This window comes from Malurus melanocephalus, unplaced genomic scaffold, assembly GCF_030028575.1.
Source record: "Malurus melanocephalus ecotype Western Australia unplaced genomic scaffold, MMel_1.1 scaffold_89, whole genome shotgun sequence".
Lineage (NCBI taxonomy): Eukaryota > Metazoa > Chordata > Aves > Passeriformes > Maluridae > Malurus > Malurus melanocephalus.
Genome location: NW_026623321.1, coordinates 2,072,404 through 2,093,113, shown reverse-complemented (window position 1 = coordinate 2,093,113; position 20,710 = coordinate 2,072,404). Strand labels below are relative to the sequence as shown.

General features: G+C 40.8%; 1 protein-coding gene across 9 annotated transcripts in view; it reads right to left on the bottom strand.

Moving 5' to 3' along the window:
* LOC130574807 (rap1 GTPase-activating protein 1-like) overlaps nucleotides 1-20,710 on the bottom strand; it is a 35,375-nt gene that overhangs the window by 12,728 nt on the left and 1,937 nt on the right. For 5 of the 9 annotated variants that reach the window (XR_008965472.1, XM_057368265.1, XM_057368258.1 and 2 more), the window contains exons 2-16: nucleotides 17,444-17,491; nucleotides 16,296-16,334; nucleotides 15,985-16,176; nucleotides 10,925-11,028; nucleotides 9,431-9,509; nucleotides 9,089-9,142; nucleotides 8,915-8,998; nucleotides 8,269-8,369; nucleotides 7,505-7,634; nucleotides 7,094-7,249; nucleotides 4,832-4,903; nucleotides 4,557-4,643; nucleotides 3,763-3,897; nucleotides 2,291-2,437; nucleotides 995-1,098 (exon numbers count right to left, since the gene is read on the bottom strand). Coding sequence is in view for 8 of the 9 variants with exons in the window: in XM_057368265.1 (XP_057224248.1) it covers nucleotides 995-1,098; nucleotides 2,291-2,437; nucleotides 3,763-3,897; nucleotides 4,557-4,643; nucleotides 4,832-4,903; nucleotides 7,094-7,249; nucleotides 7,505-7,634; nucleotides 8,269-8,369; nucleotides 8,915-8,998; nucleotides 9,089-9,142; nucleotides 9,431-9,509; nucleotides 10,925-11,028; nucleotides 15,985-16,176; nucleotides 16,296-16,334; nucleotides 17,444-17,491 (1,532 nt within the window). In the remaining variant the exon portion in view is untranslated. The remainder of the gene's footprint in view (nucleotides 1-994; nucleotides 1,099-2,290; nucleotides 2,438-3,762; nucleotides 3,898-4,556; nucleotides 4,644-4,831; nucleotides 4,904-7,093; nucleotides 7,250-7,504; nucleotides 7,635-8,268; nucleotides 8,370-8,914; nucleotides 8,999-9,088; nucleotides 9,143-9,430; nucleotides 9,510-10,924; nucleotides 11,029-15,984; nucleotides 16,177-16,295; nucleotides 16,335-17,443; nucleotides 17,492-20,710) is intronic. The other 4 variants (XM_057368259.1, XM_057368260.1, XM_057368263.1 and 1 more) reach the window with 4 other exon arrangements.

Sequence of the window (20,710 nt, the reverse complement as noted above, 5' to 3'; positions counted from 1 at the left end):
CTTGTAGTAGAAAAGTTTTACAGATGTTTCAGGGGGATAGAAGAGGTTGTTGTACACAAAGTAATGGGCAGAGGGACATAGCTGCCTAAGGTACAAAAGTATACAAAGTAGTGAGGAGCCATGGCTACTGTGTTGGCTTAGACTGATAAAGCACAGTTGTCTCAGAAGATTTATTTTTTCTCAAAAAAAGTTCTATTTTTGTTCAGATTAGATCATATGCCCCTCATTGAGAAAGAACAGAAAAGGCAGTAATTTCCTCCTAAAAGAACTAGTTTCCACATTAGAGATTACTTTCCCTCTTTTGCACGCAGTCCTTAAGCTGTTTCCTGGAATTCCTGCAACTGGGAAAATTGCATATTAGATGCAGATAACTCATGTGACTTTTGAGACTCTGTATAATCTTAAAAAGGTGTCTCAGATAGAAGTAAGAGACATTTATAATTTAACTAAATAATCTCCTGTGATCAGTAGACAACTTTTGAATGGTTATAATTGTCAAATATGCCAAATCACTCCTTGAAGCTGTATGATCTAACTTAAACACCAGTCATTTTGACTTAAAAAAAAAAATCCTTTAAGTTACCAGAAGTTTTGCCTATTTGAATATTTTAACATGAAAATAAACAAACCATCAAGCACCCCCTTCCCAAACAGCAGCCTTTCATCTGACTCTTCTAAAAGTCATGAGTAAAGAATAGGAAACAACAGTCCTGGATCATACTGCACAATATTCAAGAGTGATCTTATAATGTTTCTCCATCCCTCAAATACCGATTCCCCCCAATTCCAAATGGCCTTTTAATTTTTTCTGTTTCTCTCATTTGTCCATTTCTCCAYCAGTCAATAAACAGACTTCTCTTCCCATCCAACCATTTCCATTTCAGTTCCCTTTCCTGACAGCTCCCCTTCTGCCTGCATGTGTCTTTCTATGTTCCTTTTCTCATCTCCTCTTGGTTTTTTTACCCTCTTTGTCTCATCTTCCCCCAGATCATACCTCTTTTCCTCCTGTATGTTTTCAATGCCAATGGCACTACTCCGTCGCCCATGGAAGCGGCTGGCTCGAGTACGTGATGGGCTCCTACCAGGCAAGGCAAAAGACTAGAAAAAAGGAAAGCGTGACAGAAAGGAGAGGCACAAGACAGGAAAAACTGTGGAGAACTGAAAGCATAGAGGTGTTTGTGACATGGATCCAGATCCTCTCTTTTACTCTGCAATACAAGAGCTCAGCTCCACCTGTGCAAGGAGTCAGCGAGCAAGAACAGCCAGGGCTTACAAAGGTGGTGTGAGAAAGGGACAGAGATATAAAGAAACAAAGGCAGAACACAGCCAGTATACAGAAAAATGTGCTTGGGAAGGGAGGTATCCCCATATGGTGAGAGGAGAGGCAGAATCAGAAAGGCAAAGAAAACTAGCAGTTAAAGGAGCACAGGAGGCAGCAAACCCAAGTCATTAGTATGCTATGACTTTGTTGTATTGACATAAAGAATGCATACAACCAAGTAAACTGTCACCAAGAAATCTTCACACTGAAGGGCACCTTCTTGGCTTACTTAGAGATGGKTTTTTTGTAGTTTGCCTGTATTGACATCACTAGTGCAGAGACCACACCCAGCTGGATGCACTTAGGCCAAGGTGACCATATTTTCAGTAACAGAAACATGGATCCTTTTCTGGAAAGATTTGTCATAGATTTGTAATTCATTGGTCACCTATGTTTAGTATCCCTATCAAACAAGAATAGAAATATTAATTCTTTTTCTCACCCCAAACTTTATAATTCTGCTGTTTGTTCCCAACACACAAATACTATTTACAGCAAAACAGCACCTTGAAGAGATCTTGTGCACCTGTTTATATTACGGAAAATAATCTGATCAGTAAAACTGAAGACAATGAAACAGTTCTAGCATCCTTATGTTCTCAGCTCTTGCCATATGACAATACAGTACCATTGCAGCCAAACCACAGTGCATGCATTTTTTAACATAAGGCACCATACAGGATCTAATCCAGGATAGCAGAGATAGATGTCTGATGTAGGATCGTGTTTGGCTTTCTCCTCCCCGTCTGCATCAACCTCAGCTCTAGTTTACACATGAACTGGGGCTAGAGATGGGCACAGACAAAACAGACTGCAACACATGCTGTCACCACTTGTGACATGGGATGATACCACAAAAAGATTCACAGCAGGACAAGAGGACAAACTAATAGGGAAAGAGAAGTAAATGCATGAGTGGTTACAAAGGTATGCCGGGTTCTCTTCTTACAGCCCACCCGAATACCTTACCGCAGCAATGGCCTTAGGGCCCTCGGCGACACTCTGGCTGAGGGCAAGGCCAGCTGTAGCTGGGCGGCTGGGCAGGGTGGCTGGCTGCTGCTTTCTCATGGATATCCCCATGGTATCCAGGCTCTGGCTGCGGCCTCTGATCACCCGCTGAACAGAAGGGAGGCAGGGAAACAGACAAACACAGATATACACATATAGACATGCACACGGTAGGGTAGTATGAGAAGCACCACAGATTGAGTGGGAAGTTGTGACAGACTGACACCAGAACCACACAGATGCTAACTCCTAGAAGGCAGCACCTTAGACACTGTCCTTCTTTGGTCCTAGCTGATTCATGGAGGTCTGGGAAGAGCTCTTCCTCAGGTGTATTTTCTAATTTCACCCCCCTTGTCATTTTGCAATGAATAGAGATTTCCTACCAATAGCCCAGCACACTGGATAAAACAGCATCACCTGGAGCAATCCTATCCAGTACAGACTATAAACCACAAAATCAAACTCCTGTTCAAGGCTGTGAGGTTCAGTCTTGAATGAATTTGAGGTCTAGTTATAAGGGGAAAGCAGCCATATCAAAATCCAGAGCATGTGAAAAAGCCGTTTTCTGACTTAGTCTTTTAAAGACTTTTACAAAGGTCATGTGTGTACATGACATGCAAATCACAGCATCTGCTAGAAGCCAGAAAAGGACATTTTGGGAGAATTAGTGTAAGATACGGATGGGTTAAAATTCACGGTTAGCAGCAAAGGCAGTTTATATGTAAAAATACACCTCACCAAAGCATCCCAGATTTGACCAAAGCTACAAACACAACYACCAAACCTGTATGTGAACAGGTTAGTTTTACTGACCTTAATAACTAACTCACCATTGAAAACAGGTGGAGGTCATCTGAAAAAATGCTGTTTTTAACATGTCTCTCTTTCCAGACAGACACTTCCCACAGAAGTGGGAAAGGGCCAATAGATAGGAAAGCGATCTAAAATTCTCTCTACATAACCAGTTCAAAACTCAGTTTGCCCATTCATATAAAAACTTTGCTTTCTCGTATCAATCATCTTGATCACTTTAAAAGGAAGTTCTGTCACCTGGTCTATGGAAAAAAGAACCAACAAAAAAAACAACCCAAGAACATGCCATTTACACTGAAAAAGCTAAGTTAACTCTGGTTTTTAGAGGGTAAGTAAAGCATCACAGTTTTTCTAGACAGTACACTCAGATAGGTTAGAAACATTTGCAGTGACTCCTGCAATTCTTTCAGTTATAATGAAAATTATTTGAAAGATTTCTGATGCACGAACTGAAAGCTCCTTGCTCTTAGTTATTACCATGTCTCTTGCAAACACTGGCTCCTTTTTCTTTAAGTCATGGAATAACACCACATCTGAAACTTGACACCAGCATGAAGCAGAAAGAGTTTGACTTCTAAGGGCCAGCATGGAATTATGGACCACACTGTAGAAAGCCTCACCTTGAAATTTTCGAGAAAGCCCCCACTGCCATTCTCTATCTTGTCATCCTCCCCTACAGGTAATCCCATCATGCTGCGGCTGCGAAGCTGCAGCTCCTCAAAAAGGCTCTCCAAGAGGGCACTCCGTGTTCTTTCCTGCATCAATATTGGGAATGAGAAGAGCTTGCATTGGGAGCAAAGAGATTTTTTTCCTTGTTTTTTTCAATTTCTCTTCTTGAAAAAAAAACCCAACAAACAAAAAACCCCAAAAGACCAACAATGACAACAACAAAAACCCGTGAAAATTACTTTAAACAGTTTGAAGTGGTTTTAACTGCATGGTCACAGAATATATTGCAGTAATAACCAGCCCTGTTAAACTCTTTCTAAAGCAAGTCATAAAGGACAATTTTTTACAGCTGATGAAAGAGACATTTTTTTCTGTATCAGGCAACAGCAGAGTCTGCAACAGAATTTTGGTACCTTGAACCAAAAATCAGTGATATAGCATGCATCCTACGGTGTAATATTGAGTTTCAGCTAAGAATTTCCTCCAGAAAAATACATGCATCATATTCTTATCATGACTTGAGTATTAGATCTTTATATTAAAACGTTCATATTCTATCACAACTGCTAAGAAATATGAAGGAAGTATCCCATAAATGTTATAATCACATTTCATCTTCCTTTCTTAAGCAACACAAAATCAGAAGTCAGAAATTTTACTGTATTTTCTTTATCTGATAGTAATATAGTTATTACATATATCTTTTTTTTTTTTTTTAATGGAAGCAGCCAGGTAATAGACCCACCTCTAATTTAGCAAACTTCTCAGCTCGATAGCAGCTATACTCAGCATTGATGAGTTTGACCAGAAGGAATTCACGAAACTCTGCACTCTACAAGACAAGGTGAAGACTACACTAAATGGGAGATAAAAGCACTAGTAAAAATATCACATGATAAAAGCTCTGCTTACTACCCCTTGGACCTCCAGAGTCCTCTAACCAGACTGACAATACTGACTCAGAACCCAAGTTTGTGCACCATTTCCCCTGACATCTAACACTGGACCAGAGAAACAAACCTTTTTAAATATGGCTGGATTTGGCAGAGGAGGTCCAAAGAAGGGGACATCGTCGCGGGCTGTGACTGAAACCTGAAATTATAAAAGGGAAAAAAAATTAGTATTATAACATAAGGGAGACCAACAAACTCCTATGATAGACCTGATTCCTCCTAAAAAATTAACATCTACAAAAGAGATGTAATATAGTGTCCCCTGCATCCCTCTGTTCCTGAACTCAGTGGATAGATGTGTTATCTCCCATAAATTTAGTCAGCTAGATGTGCACATGGTTAAGAACAATACAAAAAATTGAACTGTGTTTACAAACAGTATTTTTAATAATAGCCAAGAAAATCAGTGAATTTAGAAAAAAAAAAGTGCCTATTCAGCCTGCTAGATTAACCTCCACTAGAAGAACATCTGGCAATGTATTGTACTGACCCATTTTTTTATACAGAGAATCCTTGGTGGAGATCCTCCCCTCAGTGTGCAGCATACTCCACTGCCACTGCCTCTCTGAGTCACAGGTGGTAAACATGCAAAATCACTTTCTCAGTAAGAAAGAGGTTTCATTTGTTTAATTTTAGCATGCTCCTACCTGCAATATCAATTTCACAAAAAGTAACTGTAAAGCAGTCTAGTTTTTACATAGTCACTTGTTTCCTCACAGCACTTACCTGCAATTATATGCACCTATCTTACCAAATAGATCCAGTAGTTCACAATATTTCAGTAATGTTTTTGTCATGTTTGAGATGAAACAAGCCCATTATTTGCCATTTCATACAAGAGGGAACATAACAATCACAACTGCCTCAAAGTAACAACAAATAAATGTCACAGACCCACTGAGGGACATGAGTTTAATGAGAGAAGGAAATTTTTTACTTTGTAGGCTAGCTCCCCTATTTATAAAGCCTCCATCTCTCTCCCAATAGATATCTACCAGTTAAAATCCTGCTTCATGTTTTCAATCCTCTGATTGCAAAAACTGATTCCGTGAAATAAATTCCGGTAATACCCCAATTTAACAGCAGACATTAAAGCTTAAGTAAATGGACCAAGGGATGGGAAGGAAATCTTCCAAACTGCATACTTTTATGTACAACAATTCTCTCAAAGCAGCATCAGTTAAAGCCCCTTTAGAAAAGCCTTCACAAAAACTCTGCATTGCCTCTAGAGTGTTGACTGGAATTATTTCTTCTTCATGGAATGAAGCAGCACTATTACGCTAACAAAAATATGGTACTGCAGACAGGTAAAGCTGAAAACAATGGCAGGAAGCTTTCCCAGCCCTTTTCCTTGTCATTAAATGGTCCAGTGAATATTTAAGCCTAATAAAACAGAGGGCAAGAAGAAAAATGGAACCCCATGCCCGGATCAACACAAGGCTTTCACTACAAACCAGCTGCCCAAAGCATAGGGAACAATGGCAGGTGGTTGCTTCACCACCAACACCCTCTGGGGAAGAGGAGATGGGGATCATGTCCCAATTTTGATATTCTTGGTGCTCCTGTAGACCACCAAGGCATAAGGACTCATTATCACTCAAACAAAATCCCTACATAATATAACATATAGCAGTTGGATTAAAATGTTTCTACAATGGAAAATGCATCACAAATGCGAGTTTCATAATGTTTTCTGCTCTCTCAGCATGATTGAAAATTGAATACAAATACAGTTATATAGACATCCATACAGAGTCATGTCAGAGAGAGAGAGAGAGAGAAAGAGCTGCATCAGAAGGCTTCAGATATGGAATCTGACCTCTAGTAGGGCTTCCTTCAAATAGAGGGCCCTAACAGGTAGCACTCCCCTGACAGATGGACATCAGTTCTGGTATCCCCAAAAGCAGGTGTAGCTGGTTTGGATTCCACAGGTTAGGCCAACCTGCTGCATCTGACCTGTAGCCTAAGGCAGCACAAGCTGCAAGCACTGTGCTGTGCAGAATGCACTGTGAGCAACGCAAACATGAATTTTACCTGACTTACACAATGTAAGCAAGACAACTCCCAAAGTGGGATCAATTGTGCCTTGTGCTCTTCAACATAAACAATTTTTTTTTATCTGAATTCTTTCCACTTCAATTCCAAAGCTTTAAGCTACAGAAATTCATCAGCTACTTTGAAAAGCATACAGCTATACTCTTTCAAGTGTAAGATACTCAAGAAGTGAGGATGACATCTGGCTGAACCTGCACCTCTCCCAAAGGCCCGAGAACCAGTTTCCACTTCAAGAATCAAAATCAGTATAGGTTAATCTATTGATCCTGGTTACCTTGTAGAGAGTGTCCCCAGAGGCGCTATGAGTGAGCTGAACTACCACATAAGCATGTAGGAAATTCGAAGCAATCATATCAGGGACAAAGGGTGTGCTTTCATCCTGGAAAATGATGGCTACAATGTCATTCCCAATGTGACGCTTCCGCTGAAGCTGGAGAGGAAAGAAATAATGAAGAGAGAAGGCAGGTGAAAAAGAGCAGAATGTATTATGGTACCTCAAACACCAGTCTGCCTAACATCTCTAACCCACTTGTGCAACCAAATCCCTCATCAGTACTTTTGCCATTACTCCAGCCGTAATTCCCAACGTTGTACAGTTAGTCATTCTCCCCTCTCTGCTGTCCTTCTTCAAACACCCTTCCTCTCCCAGCCACACTGTTGTAATCCTCACTCCTTCTTCTGATACCTGCTGGGAATCTCCCTCTGTGAAGGGCAGCTTTGTGGACACATGAAACATGATCTCCTTCCCCCGGAAATTTGTGTAGACTGACTCGGTGCCTGTTTGACCTCTGGTAACATCCAATCCTCCCCGGAACCTGAGCAAATCCACGCCACGCCATAGGTCAGGCAGAACAGAAATGAGAAAGCAGAGAGAAGACAGACAGTATCAGTAACAGCAGTACATCAAGACTATCAAAGACATTTTTTAGGAAATCAGTGATAGTGAAGCACTAAATCTTCCCCAAACCAATGCACTGACTGCAGCTGCACCTTGTTTGTGCTGGCGAACATATTTGCCAAAAGCTATGAAGCTAAACCAGGGATCCTCAAAGTAGCTACCTTCTTTGGCATTCTTCTGAGAAACACACTCCATTTTTCAGAATGATGGAAGGGATGGGCAGCCCCACAGAAAGAGTCTGAAATAATACTGCCTCGTACCACTGTGAAACAAACTTGTATTTGCACTGCCAAATACAATCATTCTTTGCTGACACTGTGGGTCAGATCGCGATACCAGCAGATTTTTATATCAAAATACCAGCAGAGATCTAAGCTCCAACTAGTCCCCCAGACATGATGGCTGACAAAAGCATCCTGGGCTTCCTCACCCTCACTGGGATTCAGAGGACACAGCACTTTTCTGGAAGCTGGGCTCTAACAGAGTGACAGCCTCTGAACACACAATGTTCCCTAASTTAATCTGGCTTTCCAGCTGTGCTGGCTACGCACCCACGAAAATCCTGCAGTTGAATCTTGTCACCGAGGAAATCCAGGAACTCCAGGAAACCCTGACTCTCTACTGTGTTACTGAAGACTTCTTCTTCAGTTGTCTACAAAAGGAAAGCAGATGTAGTAAGAAGCACAAAGAGTACAAAGAACAGGCAGTAATTTCTATAGACAGTTCAACTAACAAACATCTCTGCTTGAATATATTTCTGACCTGGGCCACTCATGGTGCTGGGGTCTTCTGCCTCAGCCCCAAGGTTGCCATTAGGGTTAGAGTTAGGGTTCACAGATACACAAAGCCTACAGCTCCAGGGACAGTGGAGGTGGAAGAGGAATGCCAAGGAAAGCACAGCACTGGACCATCACCACTGCCTCTACAACCTTCAACTGGCGCACTTACGGTGCTGGGGGCTTCCACCTCAGCCCCAAACTGCCATTAGGGTTAGAGTTAGGGTTTAGAGGTCCACAAAGCCTATACTGCCAGAGATATTGTGAGTGGAAGAGGCATGCCATGGGAACCATGGCACTGCACAAAGACTGCTACCTCCATGCCATTGCTTTTGGATATTGCAGATCTTGTTATTACATACTTTAGGCTAAGAAAACTCTGCATTTTGCCTTAAGCACCATGGGATCTGATGGAGCTTACCTGCCCAGGTTTCTGGTAGATGACACCAAATTTGAAGTTATTGCTTATGACATGTTCATCAAATGCAACAATAAGCTGCGAAGCCTGAGGTAATGAAGACAGAAATTATCAATTGGACGTCATTAGCAAGAACTTGATGGAAAAGTGATATACAGACATATCAGGAGACTGTACCTTGGGATAGAGAACAGGAAAGAAGCGTTCAACATTCACATCCTCACACAGTAGCTGTTGAGTGAGAGAGAYAGGGAAACAGAAGTGTGATTATCATGTGTCCTGGCTTGCTGCAGGCATGAGAGTGTAGGCACTGTTTATAATTATCTGATACGAGCCCCTTCGGGCAAGAATTCTGAGGTAAAATTAGAAGAGAAAGAAGAAAAGATAAATAGAAGGGTAAAACGGAACTATATGACAGTTCTACTGGGGAGTAACTGAAAAATAGCAAAATGGGAGAACAGAGGTGAAAATAACTTGAAGAATGAGGCCTTAAGATAAACAGGCAAGCACAAATCTCACCTTTGCCATCTGAACAGCATTGGGAAACTCATTCAGACAGGAAATGGGAATTAGATCATGTTTGGTGCCAGTACGAGTCCTGACACAAAAATAAAAAGGCATTAGAGACATGGCTGAAGGACAACACAAGCAACACCTACTCTCTAAAGAAAGAGCTGCCATTTCTTCAGAGCATCCTTAAAGCAGTTAATTCCAGAGGGTTAATTTTAACCCTGGTGCATAAAATCACTGGAAAAGTGAGGTATTTTCACTTCTTACTGTCCAGCACTTCTTGTGGTCAGCAGAGGAGGACAAAACGGGACCCCTTTGCATTCTTGTCTACCTTGAAATATTTTACTTTCTTCCACACATCATTTTCTCTAACAGAAATCTAAATGTCAAAATACAATTAATGGACACAGAACAATACAGGATTCCCATGATCAAAGAGGGCTTCGAAGACTGTTAAAAAGGTCTGATAGAAACAACCTAGGAAAGAAGATCTCTGCAAAGAAGGTAGAAACTGGTGTAGCATTGTTCCAGAAAGCTGACAGAAGAAAGCTGCCTTTTTGTATGTGTATTTAAGGAGAGATATCTTTTTAAGGAAGAAGAAATATTGGGCTGTCAAAAGCCTCTTCTAACCATTATAAACAAGCTATTGAGCAAAAAGTACTGCACACAATAAAGTATCTTAACAGAGGAATAACTACCCTTTTGCTCTTCCCTGGTCTCTTACACACAGGAAGATAAACATTCCCGGGCATGGCTCACGAACAGGCTCTCTATTCCCACATTATTGCTGGCAGTCTGAAGCATTCTCTTCACACATTGCAGGAAACCCACCAGTGATTCTCCTGTAGTTAACTCCTATACAACCAGCATTTTCCCTCGGTCCTGGACAAAACCTTGTCAGCAGCAACTGTACATCACTTGGTTCCAGTAGCATACTGTCTACTGGGAGTACACCCAGACCACAGTGTGGTAAAAAGTTTCTCTGTAGCAAGCCTCTCACCTATGCAAGATCCAACTCTGTTCTTCCTCTAGTTCATTCAGCAGCTCCCCCTAGGTAATGTCTCTCTTCATAATCCTCTGTAAGAGTTATGGCTTCATAATCTGCCCTGGGCATCTAGGGACTGTTCTAGCTCACCTTCAAGGGAGCCTGTGTCATAAGTACAAAATCTAGGCTAGACTGTCCTCCATTAGGGAATTTATATTCTAGAGATTGCTCACATATCTCCAAGTAAACAGATTAAACAGAAAAGCTTTCTATTTGAGGGAAGAAAGATATTTTTCACACAGGTACTACAAAGATACACCACATCAGCTTCCTGAAGGAAATTGCTGAGAGAATTCCAGAGCAGAAGGCAGGAAAAAAAAAATCTCAAAGGTTTCTTTCCAGTTTCTTTTCTCTCCAGAAGAAAGACATGAAATTCACACCCACATCTATGCAGAGCAAGCACAAGGTAAGACACAAAACACAGCACAGTAACACACTTCAGTTACAGGCACTGTTACCTMAGCAATAGGCGTAAATTTTCCTGTTTCTCGATCTGTTCATACTTCACAGAAAGTACTAGGTAGCCCAAAGACATGTCACTGGAGTAAAAGTTCTGGTGCTCCTGCAAACAGAAAACCAAAATGCATTATTCCCAACACACTTTCTGAAGAAGTATGCCAGGTTGTTTTTTGGGTTTTTTTTGCACACAACCTGTCACTCAAGATAAGCTGATTTTTAATTAAACTAGTAAGAGCAGGCTTAAAGATGCGCATCTGTTGTTGCCACCTGACCACCAGTGCATGAGCACATCAGTCGAAGTGCATCCAGCTCAGTTCCTCCTCACCTGCCCAGCAGCAGAGGGGCTCCTGAGAAGGAGCAGTGTTAGAACATTCAGCAACACATTTCAAAGAAATTGAGTTTCTTGTATCTTTTGAGGACTTTCCCTGTATCCATTCAGAGTCTGCATGACTAAGCAGCGTCTTCCACACATTCAGCTGGAATGTGGTTGTGGGAATTTTCTATCTAAAGAGTAATGGCAGGATCATACAGCAAATGGCTGACCTCCAAGAGTGCTCACATCTCAGGAAGGATATAGTCAGATAGTAGAGTTTTTTCAGATTAAGACTGTTCTCAGCAGTGCCACTAACACTGCCTGAGCTTTAGTGAAGCGTGCCTGGAACAGTCATTCAGTCCAACAATCAAACATACTGCAAACATTCTTACAGTCTCTATAGTAAGTGGCTGTGGCCATACATTTCTCCTGGGTATACAGCCATATTCAAATGGCCTGGGTACAGCAATGTAAATTTTGTATATTGCTATATCATATATATTGCTATATAAACTCAAATCTCAAAAGGTTAAAGTCTTTTAATATAGGATGTGAATGGAAACCTCCAGCACAATAAAAACACTATTTAGGTGGAATCATGCAGAAATGCCTTGATTGCTCCCACCATCCTAGTCGAAAAGCAACCTCATGCATGACAGAGAAGTGGGACAGTAAGTTGTATTCAGTTGTACAGTCAAAACCTGCACAAATTGGAACATCTTCTGTGAAAGGAATACTCCAGGCACAACAAAATAGCAAAGAGGTCAGTAGGAGCAAAGTGTAATTTGATCAAAAAATTGTTGCTAATCTGGCAGTTCCTTCCTCAGTCTTTTGCCAAGAATACATAGAATAGATATATGTACATATATATATATACATATATACATATATTTGCCTAGAAAGTCTGCACTGGCTCTGGTGGATTGCAACCCCTCTCAACACACTGCTAAGATTTTCTTTTGCTGTCTAAATTTTTTGTATTAGTCATAGTTCTGACTCACTATGAAGTGAGTGAAATAAAGATACATCTAGCGAAATACTCTGACATCTATGTGGAGACAGCCAACTTGAAATTAAAGACATAAACCAATCCTCTCTTTGAAACAAAAAAAAAAAGAAAAACTAAGACTACAGTCACTACCATGAACCAAAATATGAAGATGTAGCTAACTTTTTAAGTATTAAAGATGCCATTGTCCTCACTTCCTGTTTGAGACGGGAAAAAAACCCAACATTCAAAACTGCCCTGCTCCTAACTTATGGGAAACAGGACAGTCTGAAAAAAGGAAGGTCTAAAGAGCAGCCAAGAGGCAAACTGAATAGTATGGCCTCTAGCTGCTTCAAATCACAGAAGTCTAATGTGATTTGTCACACTGGTCAGTGATTGTATATGGGAAGAAAAGTTGAAATCAACAGGGGCCATAAAGGACAATTTCTCCTGACCATGACTTTCGGGAAACTAGTAGATTTTTGGGATGTGAACAAGAATCAGATGCAGAAGTCACTGTGACCAAGGGCAGACAGAGCACTGAGGAACAGACAGATTCAAGGAACAAAACAAGACCATGTTTGATGGCCAGTTGAAGTCTAGAATTGAAATCCATAAACTAAAGAAGTCAAATACCAGGCTCGCTGCTCAATATAGACTAAGATAAAAGGAAAAAGATGGCACAATGCCAACAAAGATCAGAACTAGAAGGCGAAGCAAAGAAGAGCCAAAGCTTGAGGTCAGCTGCAGCCAAAAGTAACACTGAGTTGTAAAGACCAGAAATCAAGWTGCCTTTTAATGAGAGTCTTAAGCCAGGTGCCAGCAGATTTGACATAGGAGGATCTCACTTGCTTTGGACAGTGGGCTGTCAGCTCTGCAGCTGACATTGCCAGGCAGAGCTGCACAAATGGGTGTAATCCTCACAGGCAAACAGGCACCAGAACTAGTGGAGGTCTTAAAATAGCTGAATTTTTGTCAAAGTTGCTCTGGCTATGTAGTTTGATACTGAATGTAAGGTGGGGGTTTAAACTGAGATCTGAGCATCATATGTATGAATAAACCTATAATTTACTCCTTATATTTTCCTTCTCTGTAAAAGCATAGGCAACAGAAGGCAGCCTCTGATCCTTCAACGGACAACAGCCTTTATTGTTAGTTATCCTAAAGTTAGAGATGAACCATCAAAAGGCTTTACAGCTCATACTGAAGACTGCAAGTCAGTGCTGACAAGATACCCTGGAGCTGAGAGGACTTATGTGTACATAAATTTGTTCAGCCACAGAAGTAATTTCTGTAACATATAATACGGTCTGAAAGGAAATTCTGGATTTCAAAAAGATCTCTGTAAAAACAATTAAGTATCTTCCATGGGCGAAGGGAAAAGACTAACAGAACACACAAGGAATGCTGACAGTTCGCCTGAGACGTTAAAAACTGCTAAGACATCTGCCATCTGCAGCAGCTTTAACCAGCACAAAGAAAGGACAGCATAAAGGAGAAATACATGATCACATATGAATGCATAGCAAGAAAGCTTCTCTCATCAGCAGTGAGAGCTTCAAGCGCTTGTGAAACTGCACCCTAAGTTTATTTGACTGGTAGTTCCAATGTTTACTTTTATTAAATCCTTCCTGGCTTCAGGCTACTTCCCTTTATTACAGCCTTCAAAAACAATGTAGACATTGAATAATTCCCACAGTATAAGACATAAGGTTTTACAGCCTTCTTCCTAGAGACTAAATAAATCTTACTGTGTAATCGTCATATAAAATACAGACCATGGGGTAAAAAAAACAACTGAGCTAGGGCTTGAGTGTCCTAGCACCTTTTTTCGTGGTTGTTTTACAGGGTCTGCTGTAAGATGTTCTGCAAAAAGTACCAAAGAATGGTCTGAGTTTGAGCCATCTATATATGCACACCCAAAACACAGACATGAATATTAAGTTTGTAGTACCACAAAAAGTACCACTTTGATCTCCCATCTTGCTTAAAGGATATTCCCCAAACTATCGGCTATGCTTCTCCTACCACATGATGCTTTCAGATTCTTCTTCAGCTAAGAACTGTCTGCCATTATTCAAAGCATGAGAGAAATTTTTCCTGACATTGCTGCAATAACCTTTCATGTCATCAGCAAGAAAAGGACCCAACACACACAGCATCACTGGTATCACTAACATTGCACTGAAGCAATACTCTTATGGCGGAAAAGCTCTGAGCTCTCTCCTTAACTAAGCTTTTAAACCATAGGCCAAGTTTTCCAGCCATGAGCAAAGTTTTCTGTGACAAGAGTCTTGTTCCCCTTGTGCTTTTCTGACACTGGCTTCTTCAAAAACTTCCATGTTTAATTGAACATGGACACACATTCATGTCAGTTAACGCAAAGAATAAAATGCTGGACACCCAAAAGGAAGAATATAGGAGAGAGTTTTTCTGTAGTACTGAGGCACTGATGGTTGGGCACTTTGCAAACGTGAAGTCCAATGATAGAGGAAGCCCTGGATCTCACTTGGAAGGAACAATGATGATATGGCCTTGCTAGAGAACAAGTATGGACAATATGAGCTCTAGAGGGCCCTTCCATCCTCAACTGTTTTGTGACATCAGGTCAGCAGTGAATCCTGTAACAGGACTGAAAAAACCATATCCAAATTTGCCCCTCACCCTATCTGGCTCTGGAAGCCTTCAAGCACAATGCTAAATTTACCATGACAGAAAAATAATTACAGTTGGCATACTGAAAGCTTCCAGAAGGCTACAGGATAAATGTCCATTAACAGATTGCACAGCAGATCTGTCAGTCTTGAGGGGAAGCCTCCAGGAAGGCTTTCTTTTTTTCCTAATAACTTATAAATTATATTAATATCATTTTATAGAGTTGTATGCTACACAAGATCATTCTGACAAGCCCAACTACTGCAGAACAGACCCCCAGCACTATGCAAAGCTCCACCTACTCCTGGGTTTGAACTTAGTGAGCAGTCACTGAGCAAGATCACTGAATARGATGCAGTGTGAGCATACTTGTCAGGCTTTCTTATCTCCGTATGCCATGAACCAAATCTCAGAAAAGATCATTGTTTTTTCTCACTTGCTCTTTTATGGCTAATGTCATCCTGAGATTCAGTCTCAGGTAATCAACCAATTCCCTAAACAGGCCAACCCAGATGGACCTTAATGTCTGGCCAGCAAACATTCACTTTATGAGGCCAAGCTCTGTTTCCCTATGGGTCAAATTGGAATTTTTGAAGTCATGGGACATTTAGCACCAAACTTAATTAAATAAACAATTGCAAAACACACAGCCCAGTTTCAACATATACATTCTGTGATGACCATATGCTGGGGGAAATGGATCACTCTACTTCCTACTGAAGAGCTTCACTGTCAATGCTGAAATCCCCTCTAAAAATAAAACCATTTCCATAAAACCATTACTATTACACTTTTTTCCACCTGTTATCCCAAGGTTGGTATCTGTATAGGAGCCTTAAAAGACCTTCTCAACTAAATGTAAGCATTTCCTGTGCAAAGCTGATGCACTTTCAAGATGATGCACATTTCACAAGGGGACAGGACCAATTTAACACACTATTGACCATATTTTAGTATGTACCTCATTTACATTAGTTCAAGGCATCACATGGAACTGAAATGCAGCAGCAATGCAGACACTTCTAGGTCCACCAGAAAAAGCCTGAGAAACACTTCAGCCTTGAGGCTGGGCAGGCAAAGAAGGCTCTGAAGGTCACCCTTACCTTTCCCAGAAAATGTTTACGGTACAGCTTGGCTGTAGGGTCACTTTCCAGCTTCACTTTACCACTCCAGGAAAAGGGTACATCAGACAGAGTCGGACTCAGGCTGGAGAGGTTGTGGCTGGTCCCTTCAATCCAGTAGCCCCCAAACTGTGGTAGGATAATGAGAGGATATGGCCATCCCTTCTGTAATACCTACCCAGAAGGACAGAGAACATTAAAACTGACAGACCAGTAAACTGGAAGGCCAATAAGCTGAAAAACCAATGAAGTCCAAGGACAAACAGAAAGAGAAGAGAGCAGTACTAACTCACCTCATGGATGCTGGGGTAAGGAATATACTCCTCTTCTGTCTGAAATCAGAATAGACCATTAACAAAAGTGTGTGACATCTTTTATAGTGTTATGCTCTCATGATCGTGCAAGCTGTGCCCTCAGCTTCCATTCTGTCCTAGGTCATCTTTAGAGWTTTACTTTAGGGCTTAAGGTAAGACTCCATTTCCAAGGTCTCAGTGTTATAATGTAGAACTTTGAGAACAATATAGGAGTCAGATTTTACCCACCCTCCTCCTTGAAACTACACAAATACAAGCAGGCCAAATGAGGAGGTAGTCAAACTGTAGGCAAATTTGATGTGGTTAGGAGTGGCAGCCTCTTTCCTTCCCTTCCACAGAGTGTTACACAGCTGCTGTCCTTCTGCAGACAGGGATGACAGTAGGAATGGTAGAAAAAGTGCTGTTATTTACTGTGAGATTGAGGCTGTGTCATCTCCATGGCTCATCTGTAGTATGCATCTGAGCAATGCTGAGTTGTGACTCAGAGATCAGGAGCAGCATCTCAGCCAATTTATGCCAGTTGGATGCCCCCTTCATTATCACAAAGAGCACTATCTCTGTTAGAATGGAGCTATAACAATAGTGGCTATATGGTTTTTTTAATAGGTCATCCCAAGACTAAAGTCAAGGTCAATTTTTATTTTAAGGTTGGTGAGTCTGAGATGAGACTGAAGAAATGGAGACAAAGAGTTAAGGATTTAAAGATGGGAATCTGCTCTTATTGCCTTAATATTGGGCAAAACAGATCAACTTTCTAGTAGCATCTCTGTGAGTCATCCGACTACTGAAATAAACTGTATGYGGTTTCATAAATATTATTACAGCTCTTAAACTGAATAAACTTAAGAAATTACTTAGTCAAAATAAACACATGTAATAATAATAAACTCTTATTGGAACCACTTAAGTTAGAAAAAGGGAAGTGTTAATTCTATTTCAGCTACATAGATTCAGCCTTTTGTGCAGCAACTAGGAAGCAAAAGAAAACAAAAAAAGGTAAGCATATAAGTGTTCTTGGGATGTTTGCAGACTCCCTGTTCATTCCAGTGTGAAAGTACACTGCAAGCCAGGTCAGTAATTATCCGTCATTCTCAGCAATTTAGGAGGCAACAACGACTTGGCCTGACCTTGAGAGGAGCTGGAAGGGAACATCTTTGTTCATCCAGACGACTCCCCTGGAAACATAAAGTCACAGACAGTGAATCCTGTATTTTACAACGTCTGTTTCACTTACCCTCTGTGTCCTTCGCCATATCCTCAATATGGGTATTTTGTCCCTCTATGAAATCTTCCATTTTAAGCAAGTTTGGAAGATTGGAATAAAAAGGAGAAGTGAAGCGAGAATTTAGCCAGTCCCCTAATCCTGCATGAAAACTGAAAAGCTACCTTCATGCTTACACCTCATGAAAAGCAGACAACTGGGAGACATTAAAAGCTATCTCCCAAGCTGATTCTCTTATTTGATTCTCTAATCTCTTCTAGCTACCTTCCTTCCTAACCCAAGCAAAAAAAAAGAAAAAAAATTGAATTACTACAAGGTGGGTTGGAGTAACAGGGCAAAAGGCTACTGGATGCCTAGTTTCTTCCTGACTCAGGAGCTGGCGTCCAGACTTGATCATCCTTCTTAAGGCTATTGAATCCTCTGCCTTCTCACTGTGGCAGCAGTATGAGCAGCAGAAGCACACAAGAATAGGACAATGTTAGTGAGTACAGGCCAAACGCAAACTGAGCAGAGAGCCAGAAGAGAAGTCAAAAAGATATGAGGGCAAACAGGCCACAGTCCAAGCGGGTACCACAGACAGAAGTGTAAGAGGCAAAATTTGCATCATCATATAGGACCAGGATTTAGGATGTCCCTTTCTGCTACATACAGTACATGAGTATTCAACTACTGTCACCTAAATCTTGTAACTCTCAGACTGGAGCATGATGCTGAGATGCTACATTTTTATATACCATCAGTGACTGCTTAATGGAGTGGCTCATCAGGGATTCCAGACAGGATAAGCAGCTCTTGACTTTGTTGTGAAAATAAGCAGGATTTTATTTATAGCAGCCATGCCTGGGCACATATTCTACAGTRGAACTAGCTTATCAACTAGATTGTGGTAGAAATAGGTAAATCCCAGAGGAGCTCTACAGTGGAGACTTAGAAGGCTCAAGAACAAAAGTTTTGTACAGTTCCAGCTATACAGGGTGCAAAAACTGCTAGCACAGCACCACTAACACTGAGCAACAGCAACCTTACTATCGAGCATTCAGATTAATCAAAACGCTCTTTGCAGGAGCAACTAAAGAAAAAAAAAACAAAAAACAAAAACCAACACATCTACTTCAAAAACAAGGTTTTAGGAAAATGAGAAAGTTTATTAAAACTAAGAAGGAGCTATAAAAAAAATCTAAACCTTCATGAAATCATGAGGAGCCAGTCTTTGAGTACACAACTAATGGTTAACACCTTTAAAAAACTCTTAGAAACATCAGAATTAAATCAGTAGGACTGAACTCCAGAGTGATGAGTAGTAAATGCATGAGGTCATTCTTCAGAATTCTGATGTTGAGTTCAATCACATAAAGTAGCAGTAACAACAAAKTTTAGTTGGCTAAATACAGAAACACAGTAAAGTAAGTGAAGAACAATGAGCAGCTAACAGAAAACCAAATTATTTTCCTTAGCTATACTAGGCAAAAGAAGCTTCACATATTATCTAMAGGGTGACACAAGAAAAAACTACAAAAGCTGAGCTTCGAGACAGTTACACACCTTTCCCAAAAAAATTTTTCCTTTTGTATTTTCAACAGTGGAGACTAAACGAATACCAGCTTGGAAATATTATTCATAGGAAAACTTTAGAAGACCTGTTTTGTATTGTGATGTCAGTACACAGCACGGACAAAATGAACAACCAACTATCAGGATGTAGTGAAATTAAGATGGAACATAAGTTGACAACTGATCTTCATATTTTGCAGAGGTAGTTAGTAATATTTTGTATTTGGGAAAGTTGTAAASGTGCAAAAGTTGAGTACATGAAATGTAAGGGTTAAAGAGTGTTTTGTTGATGCGATCTGAGTTTCAGTTGTCAGCCTACTGCACTGAGGCTCAGGAGGAAGACAGGGATTTGGGAAACAGACAGAAAGTCCGGCCACTAACAGAAAGTCCTGTGCATTGTCAGAACAGGACTGAGACAGGAGGGACATGTACATACAAAGCAGCCACAGTCTTTTGCAACAAACCRCGGGAAGTACTGGGACACACTTACTGTGCACAGTGAGCTTTCTGCACCTGGAAATGGAGGTTGGGAAACTGCAATTTTCTAGTATTTCTCTCCCCTTCCTTGGCCTTTTGGCAGATCTGATAACTGCAAACATTTTCTAGTTTCAAAGGAGGTCCTGGTAGGAGASTAGTATCTCAGCAGCCCTGAGGGGAACTTTCTGGGCTGCTGTAAAGGAGCTCTCTATTGGAGCCACTACAGAGAGTRAAGGAATGTACCAGCACATTCCATGACTCTGCATTGTTAAGAAAGCTCCTGGTAGCCTGGAAKCAGAAGACGTAAGTTTAAATCTATCAACCTCTCCTCTAGAGTGAAGCTTAAGATAAGAATAATGCAGCCCTGGGCTGTACAGTCCTAAGCTTTATTTTAAAGGATAACCAGAACTGCAGGCAACTTACAGCATAAGTTGTTGGATGTGTCAAATCATGGGCATAACTGGCTGATTCACTGTCATTCCTCAAAAGGGAGAGGAATAAACTGCAGCAGTGTCAGCCACCCCTTGAGACATCCTTCTGGTTTGATCCAGTTTGGCTTGCAGCACTGCCTCTAAAGAAAGGCTTTCCCTCACTGTGTCCCTGGGCAGCTTACTGGAGACAGCATCAGTCTGGGAAGCTCATATTCACAAGGTCTGGTACAGGGGAAACACTTGGACTGAGCAGGATGAAAGAATGAGTGACAAAGTGTCCAGATCCAGAGTCAGGGTCCAACATTGCATAACAATGCTATGATGATACACATTTTTAATGGGGAAAGAGTAAACTAGTTTAAAACACACAACTTGGATACAAAAGGGGATACAGGGAAAAAAAAACCCGTGAAGGTAGTTTGAGAAAATAAGACTAAAGAATATGCAGAAACTGTAGGAATGCAGAACAGAAAAGCAGTCTAGTGAAAAGGGACTGGCTATGCAAACATATGAAGACCTCAAACACTTGAGTTTATTGGATGAAATAAAATTTCCTTGTTTTTCAACTGCTTCTACAGCAAAGCAATCAAAGAACAACATATTACTGAGCATCCTTAACAGTATTTATCATGACTTCACTAGATCTCTAAACACAGATCAAAATAGGCTGGTAAACTATTTATTTCCAAAAAATGATTAATAAAATTGAAGAG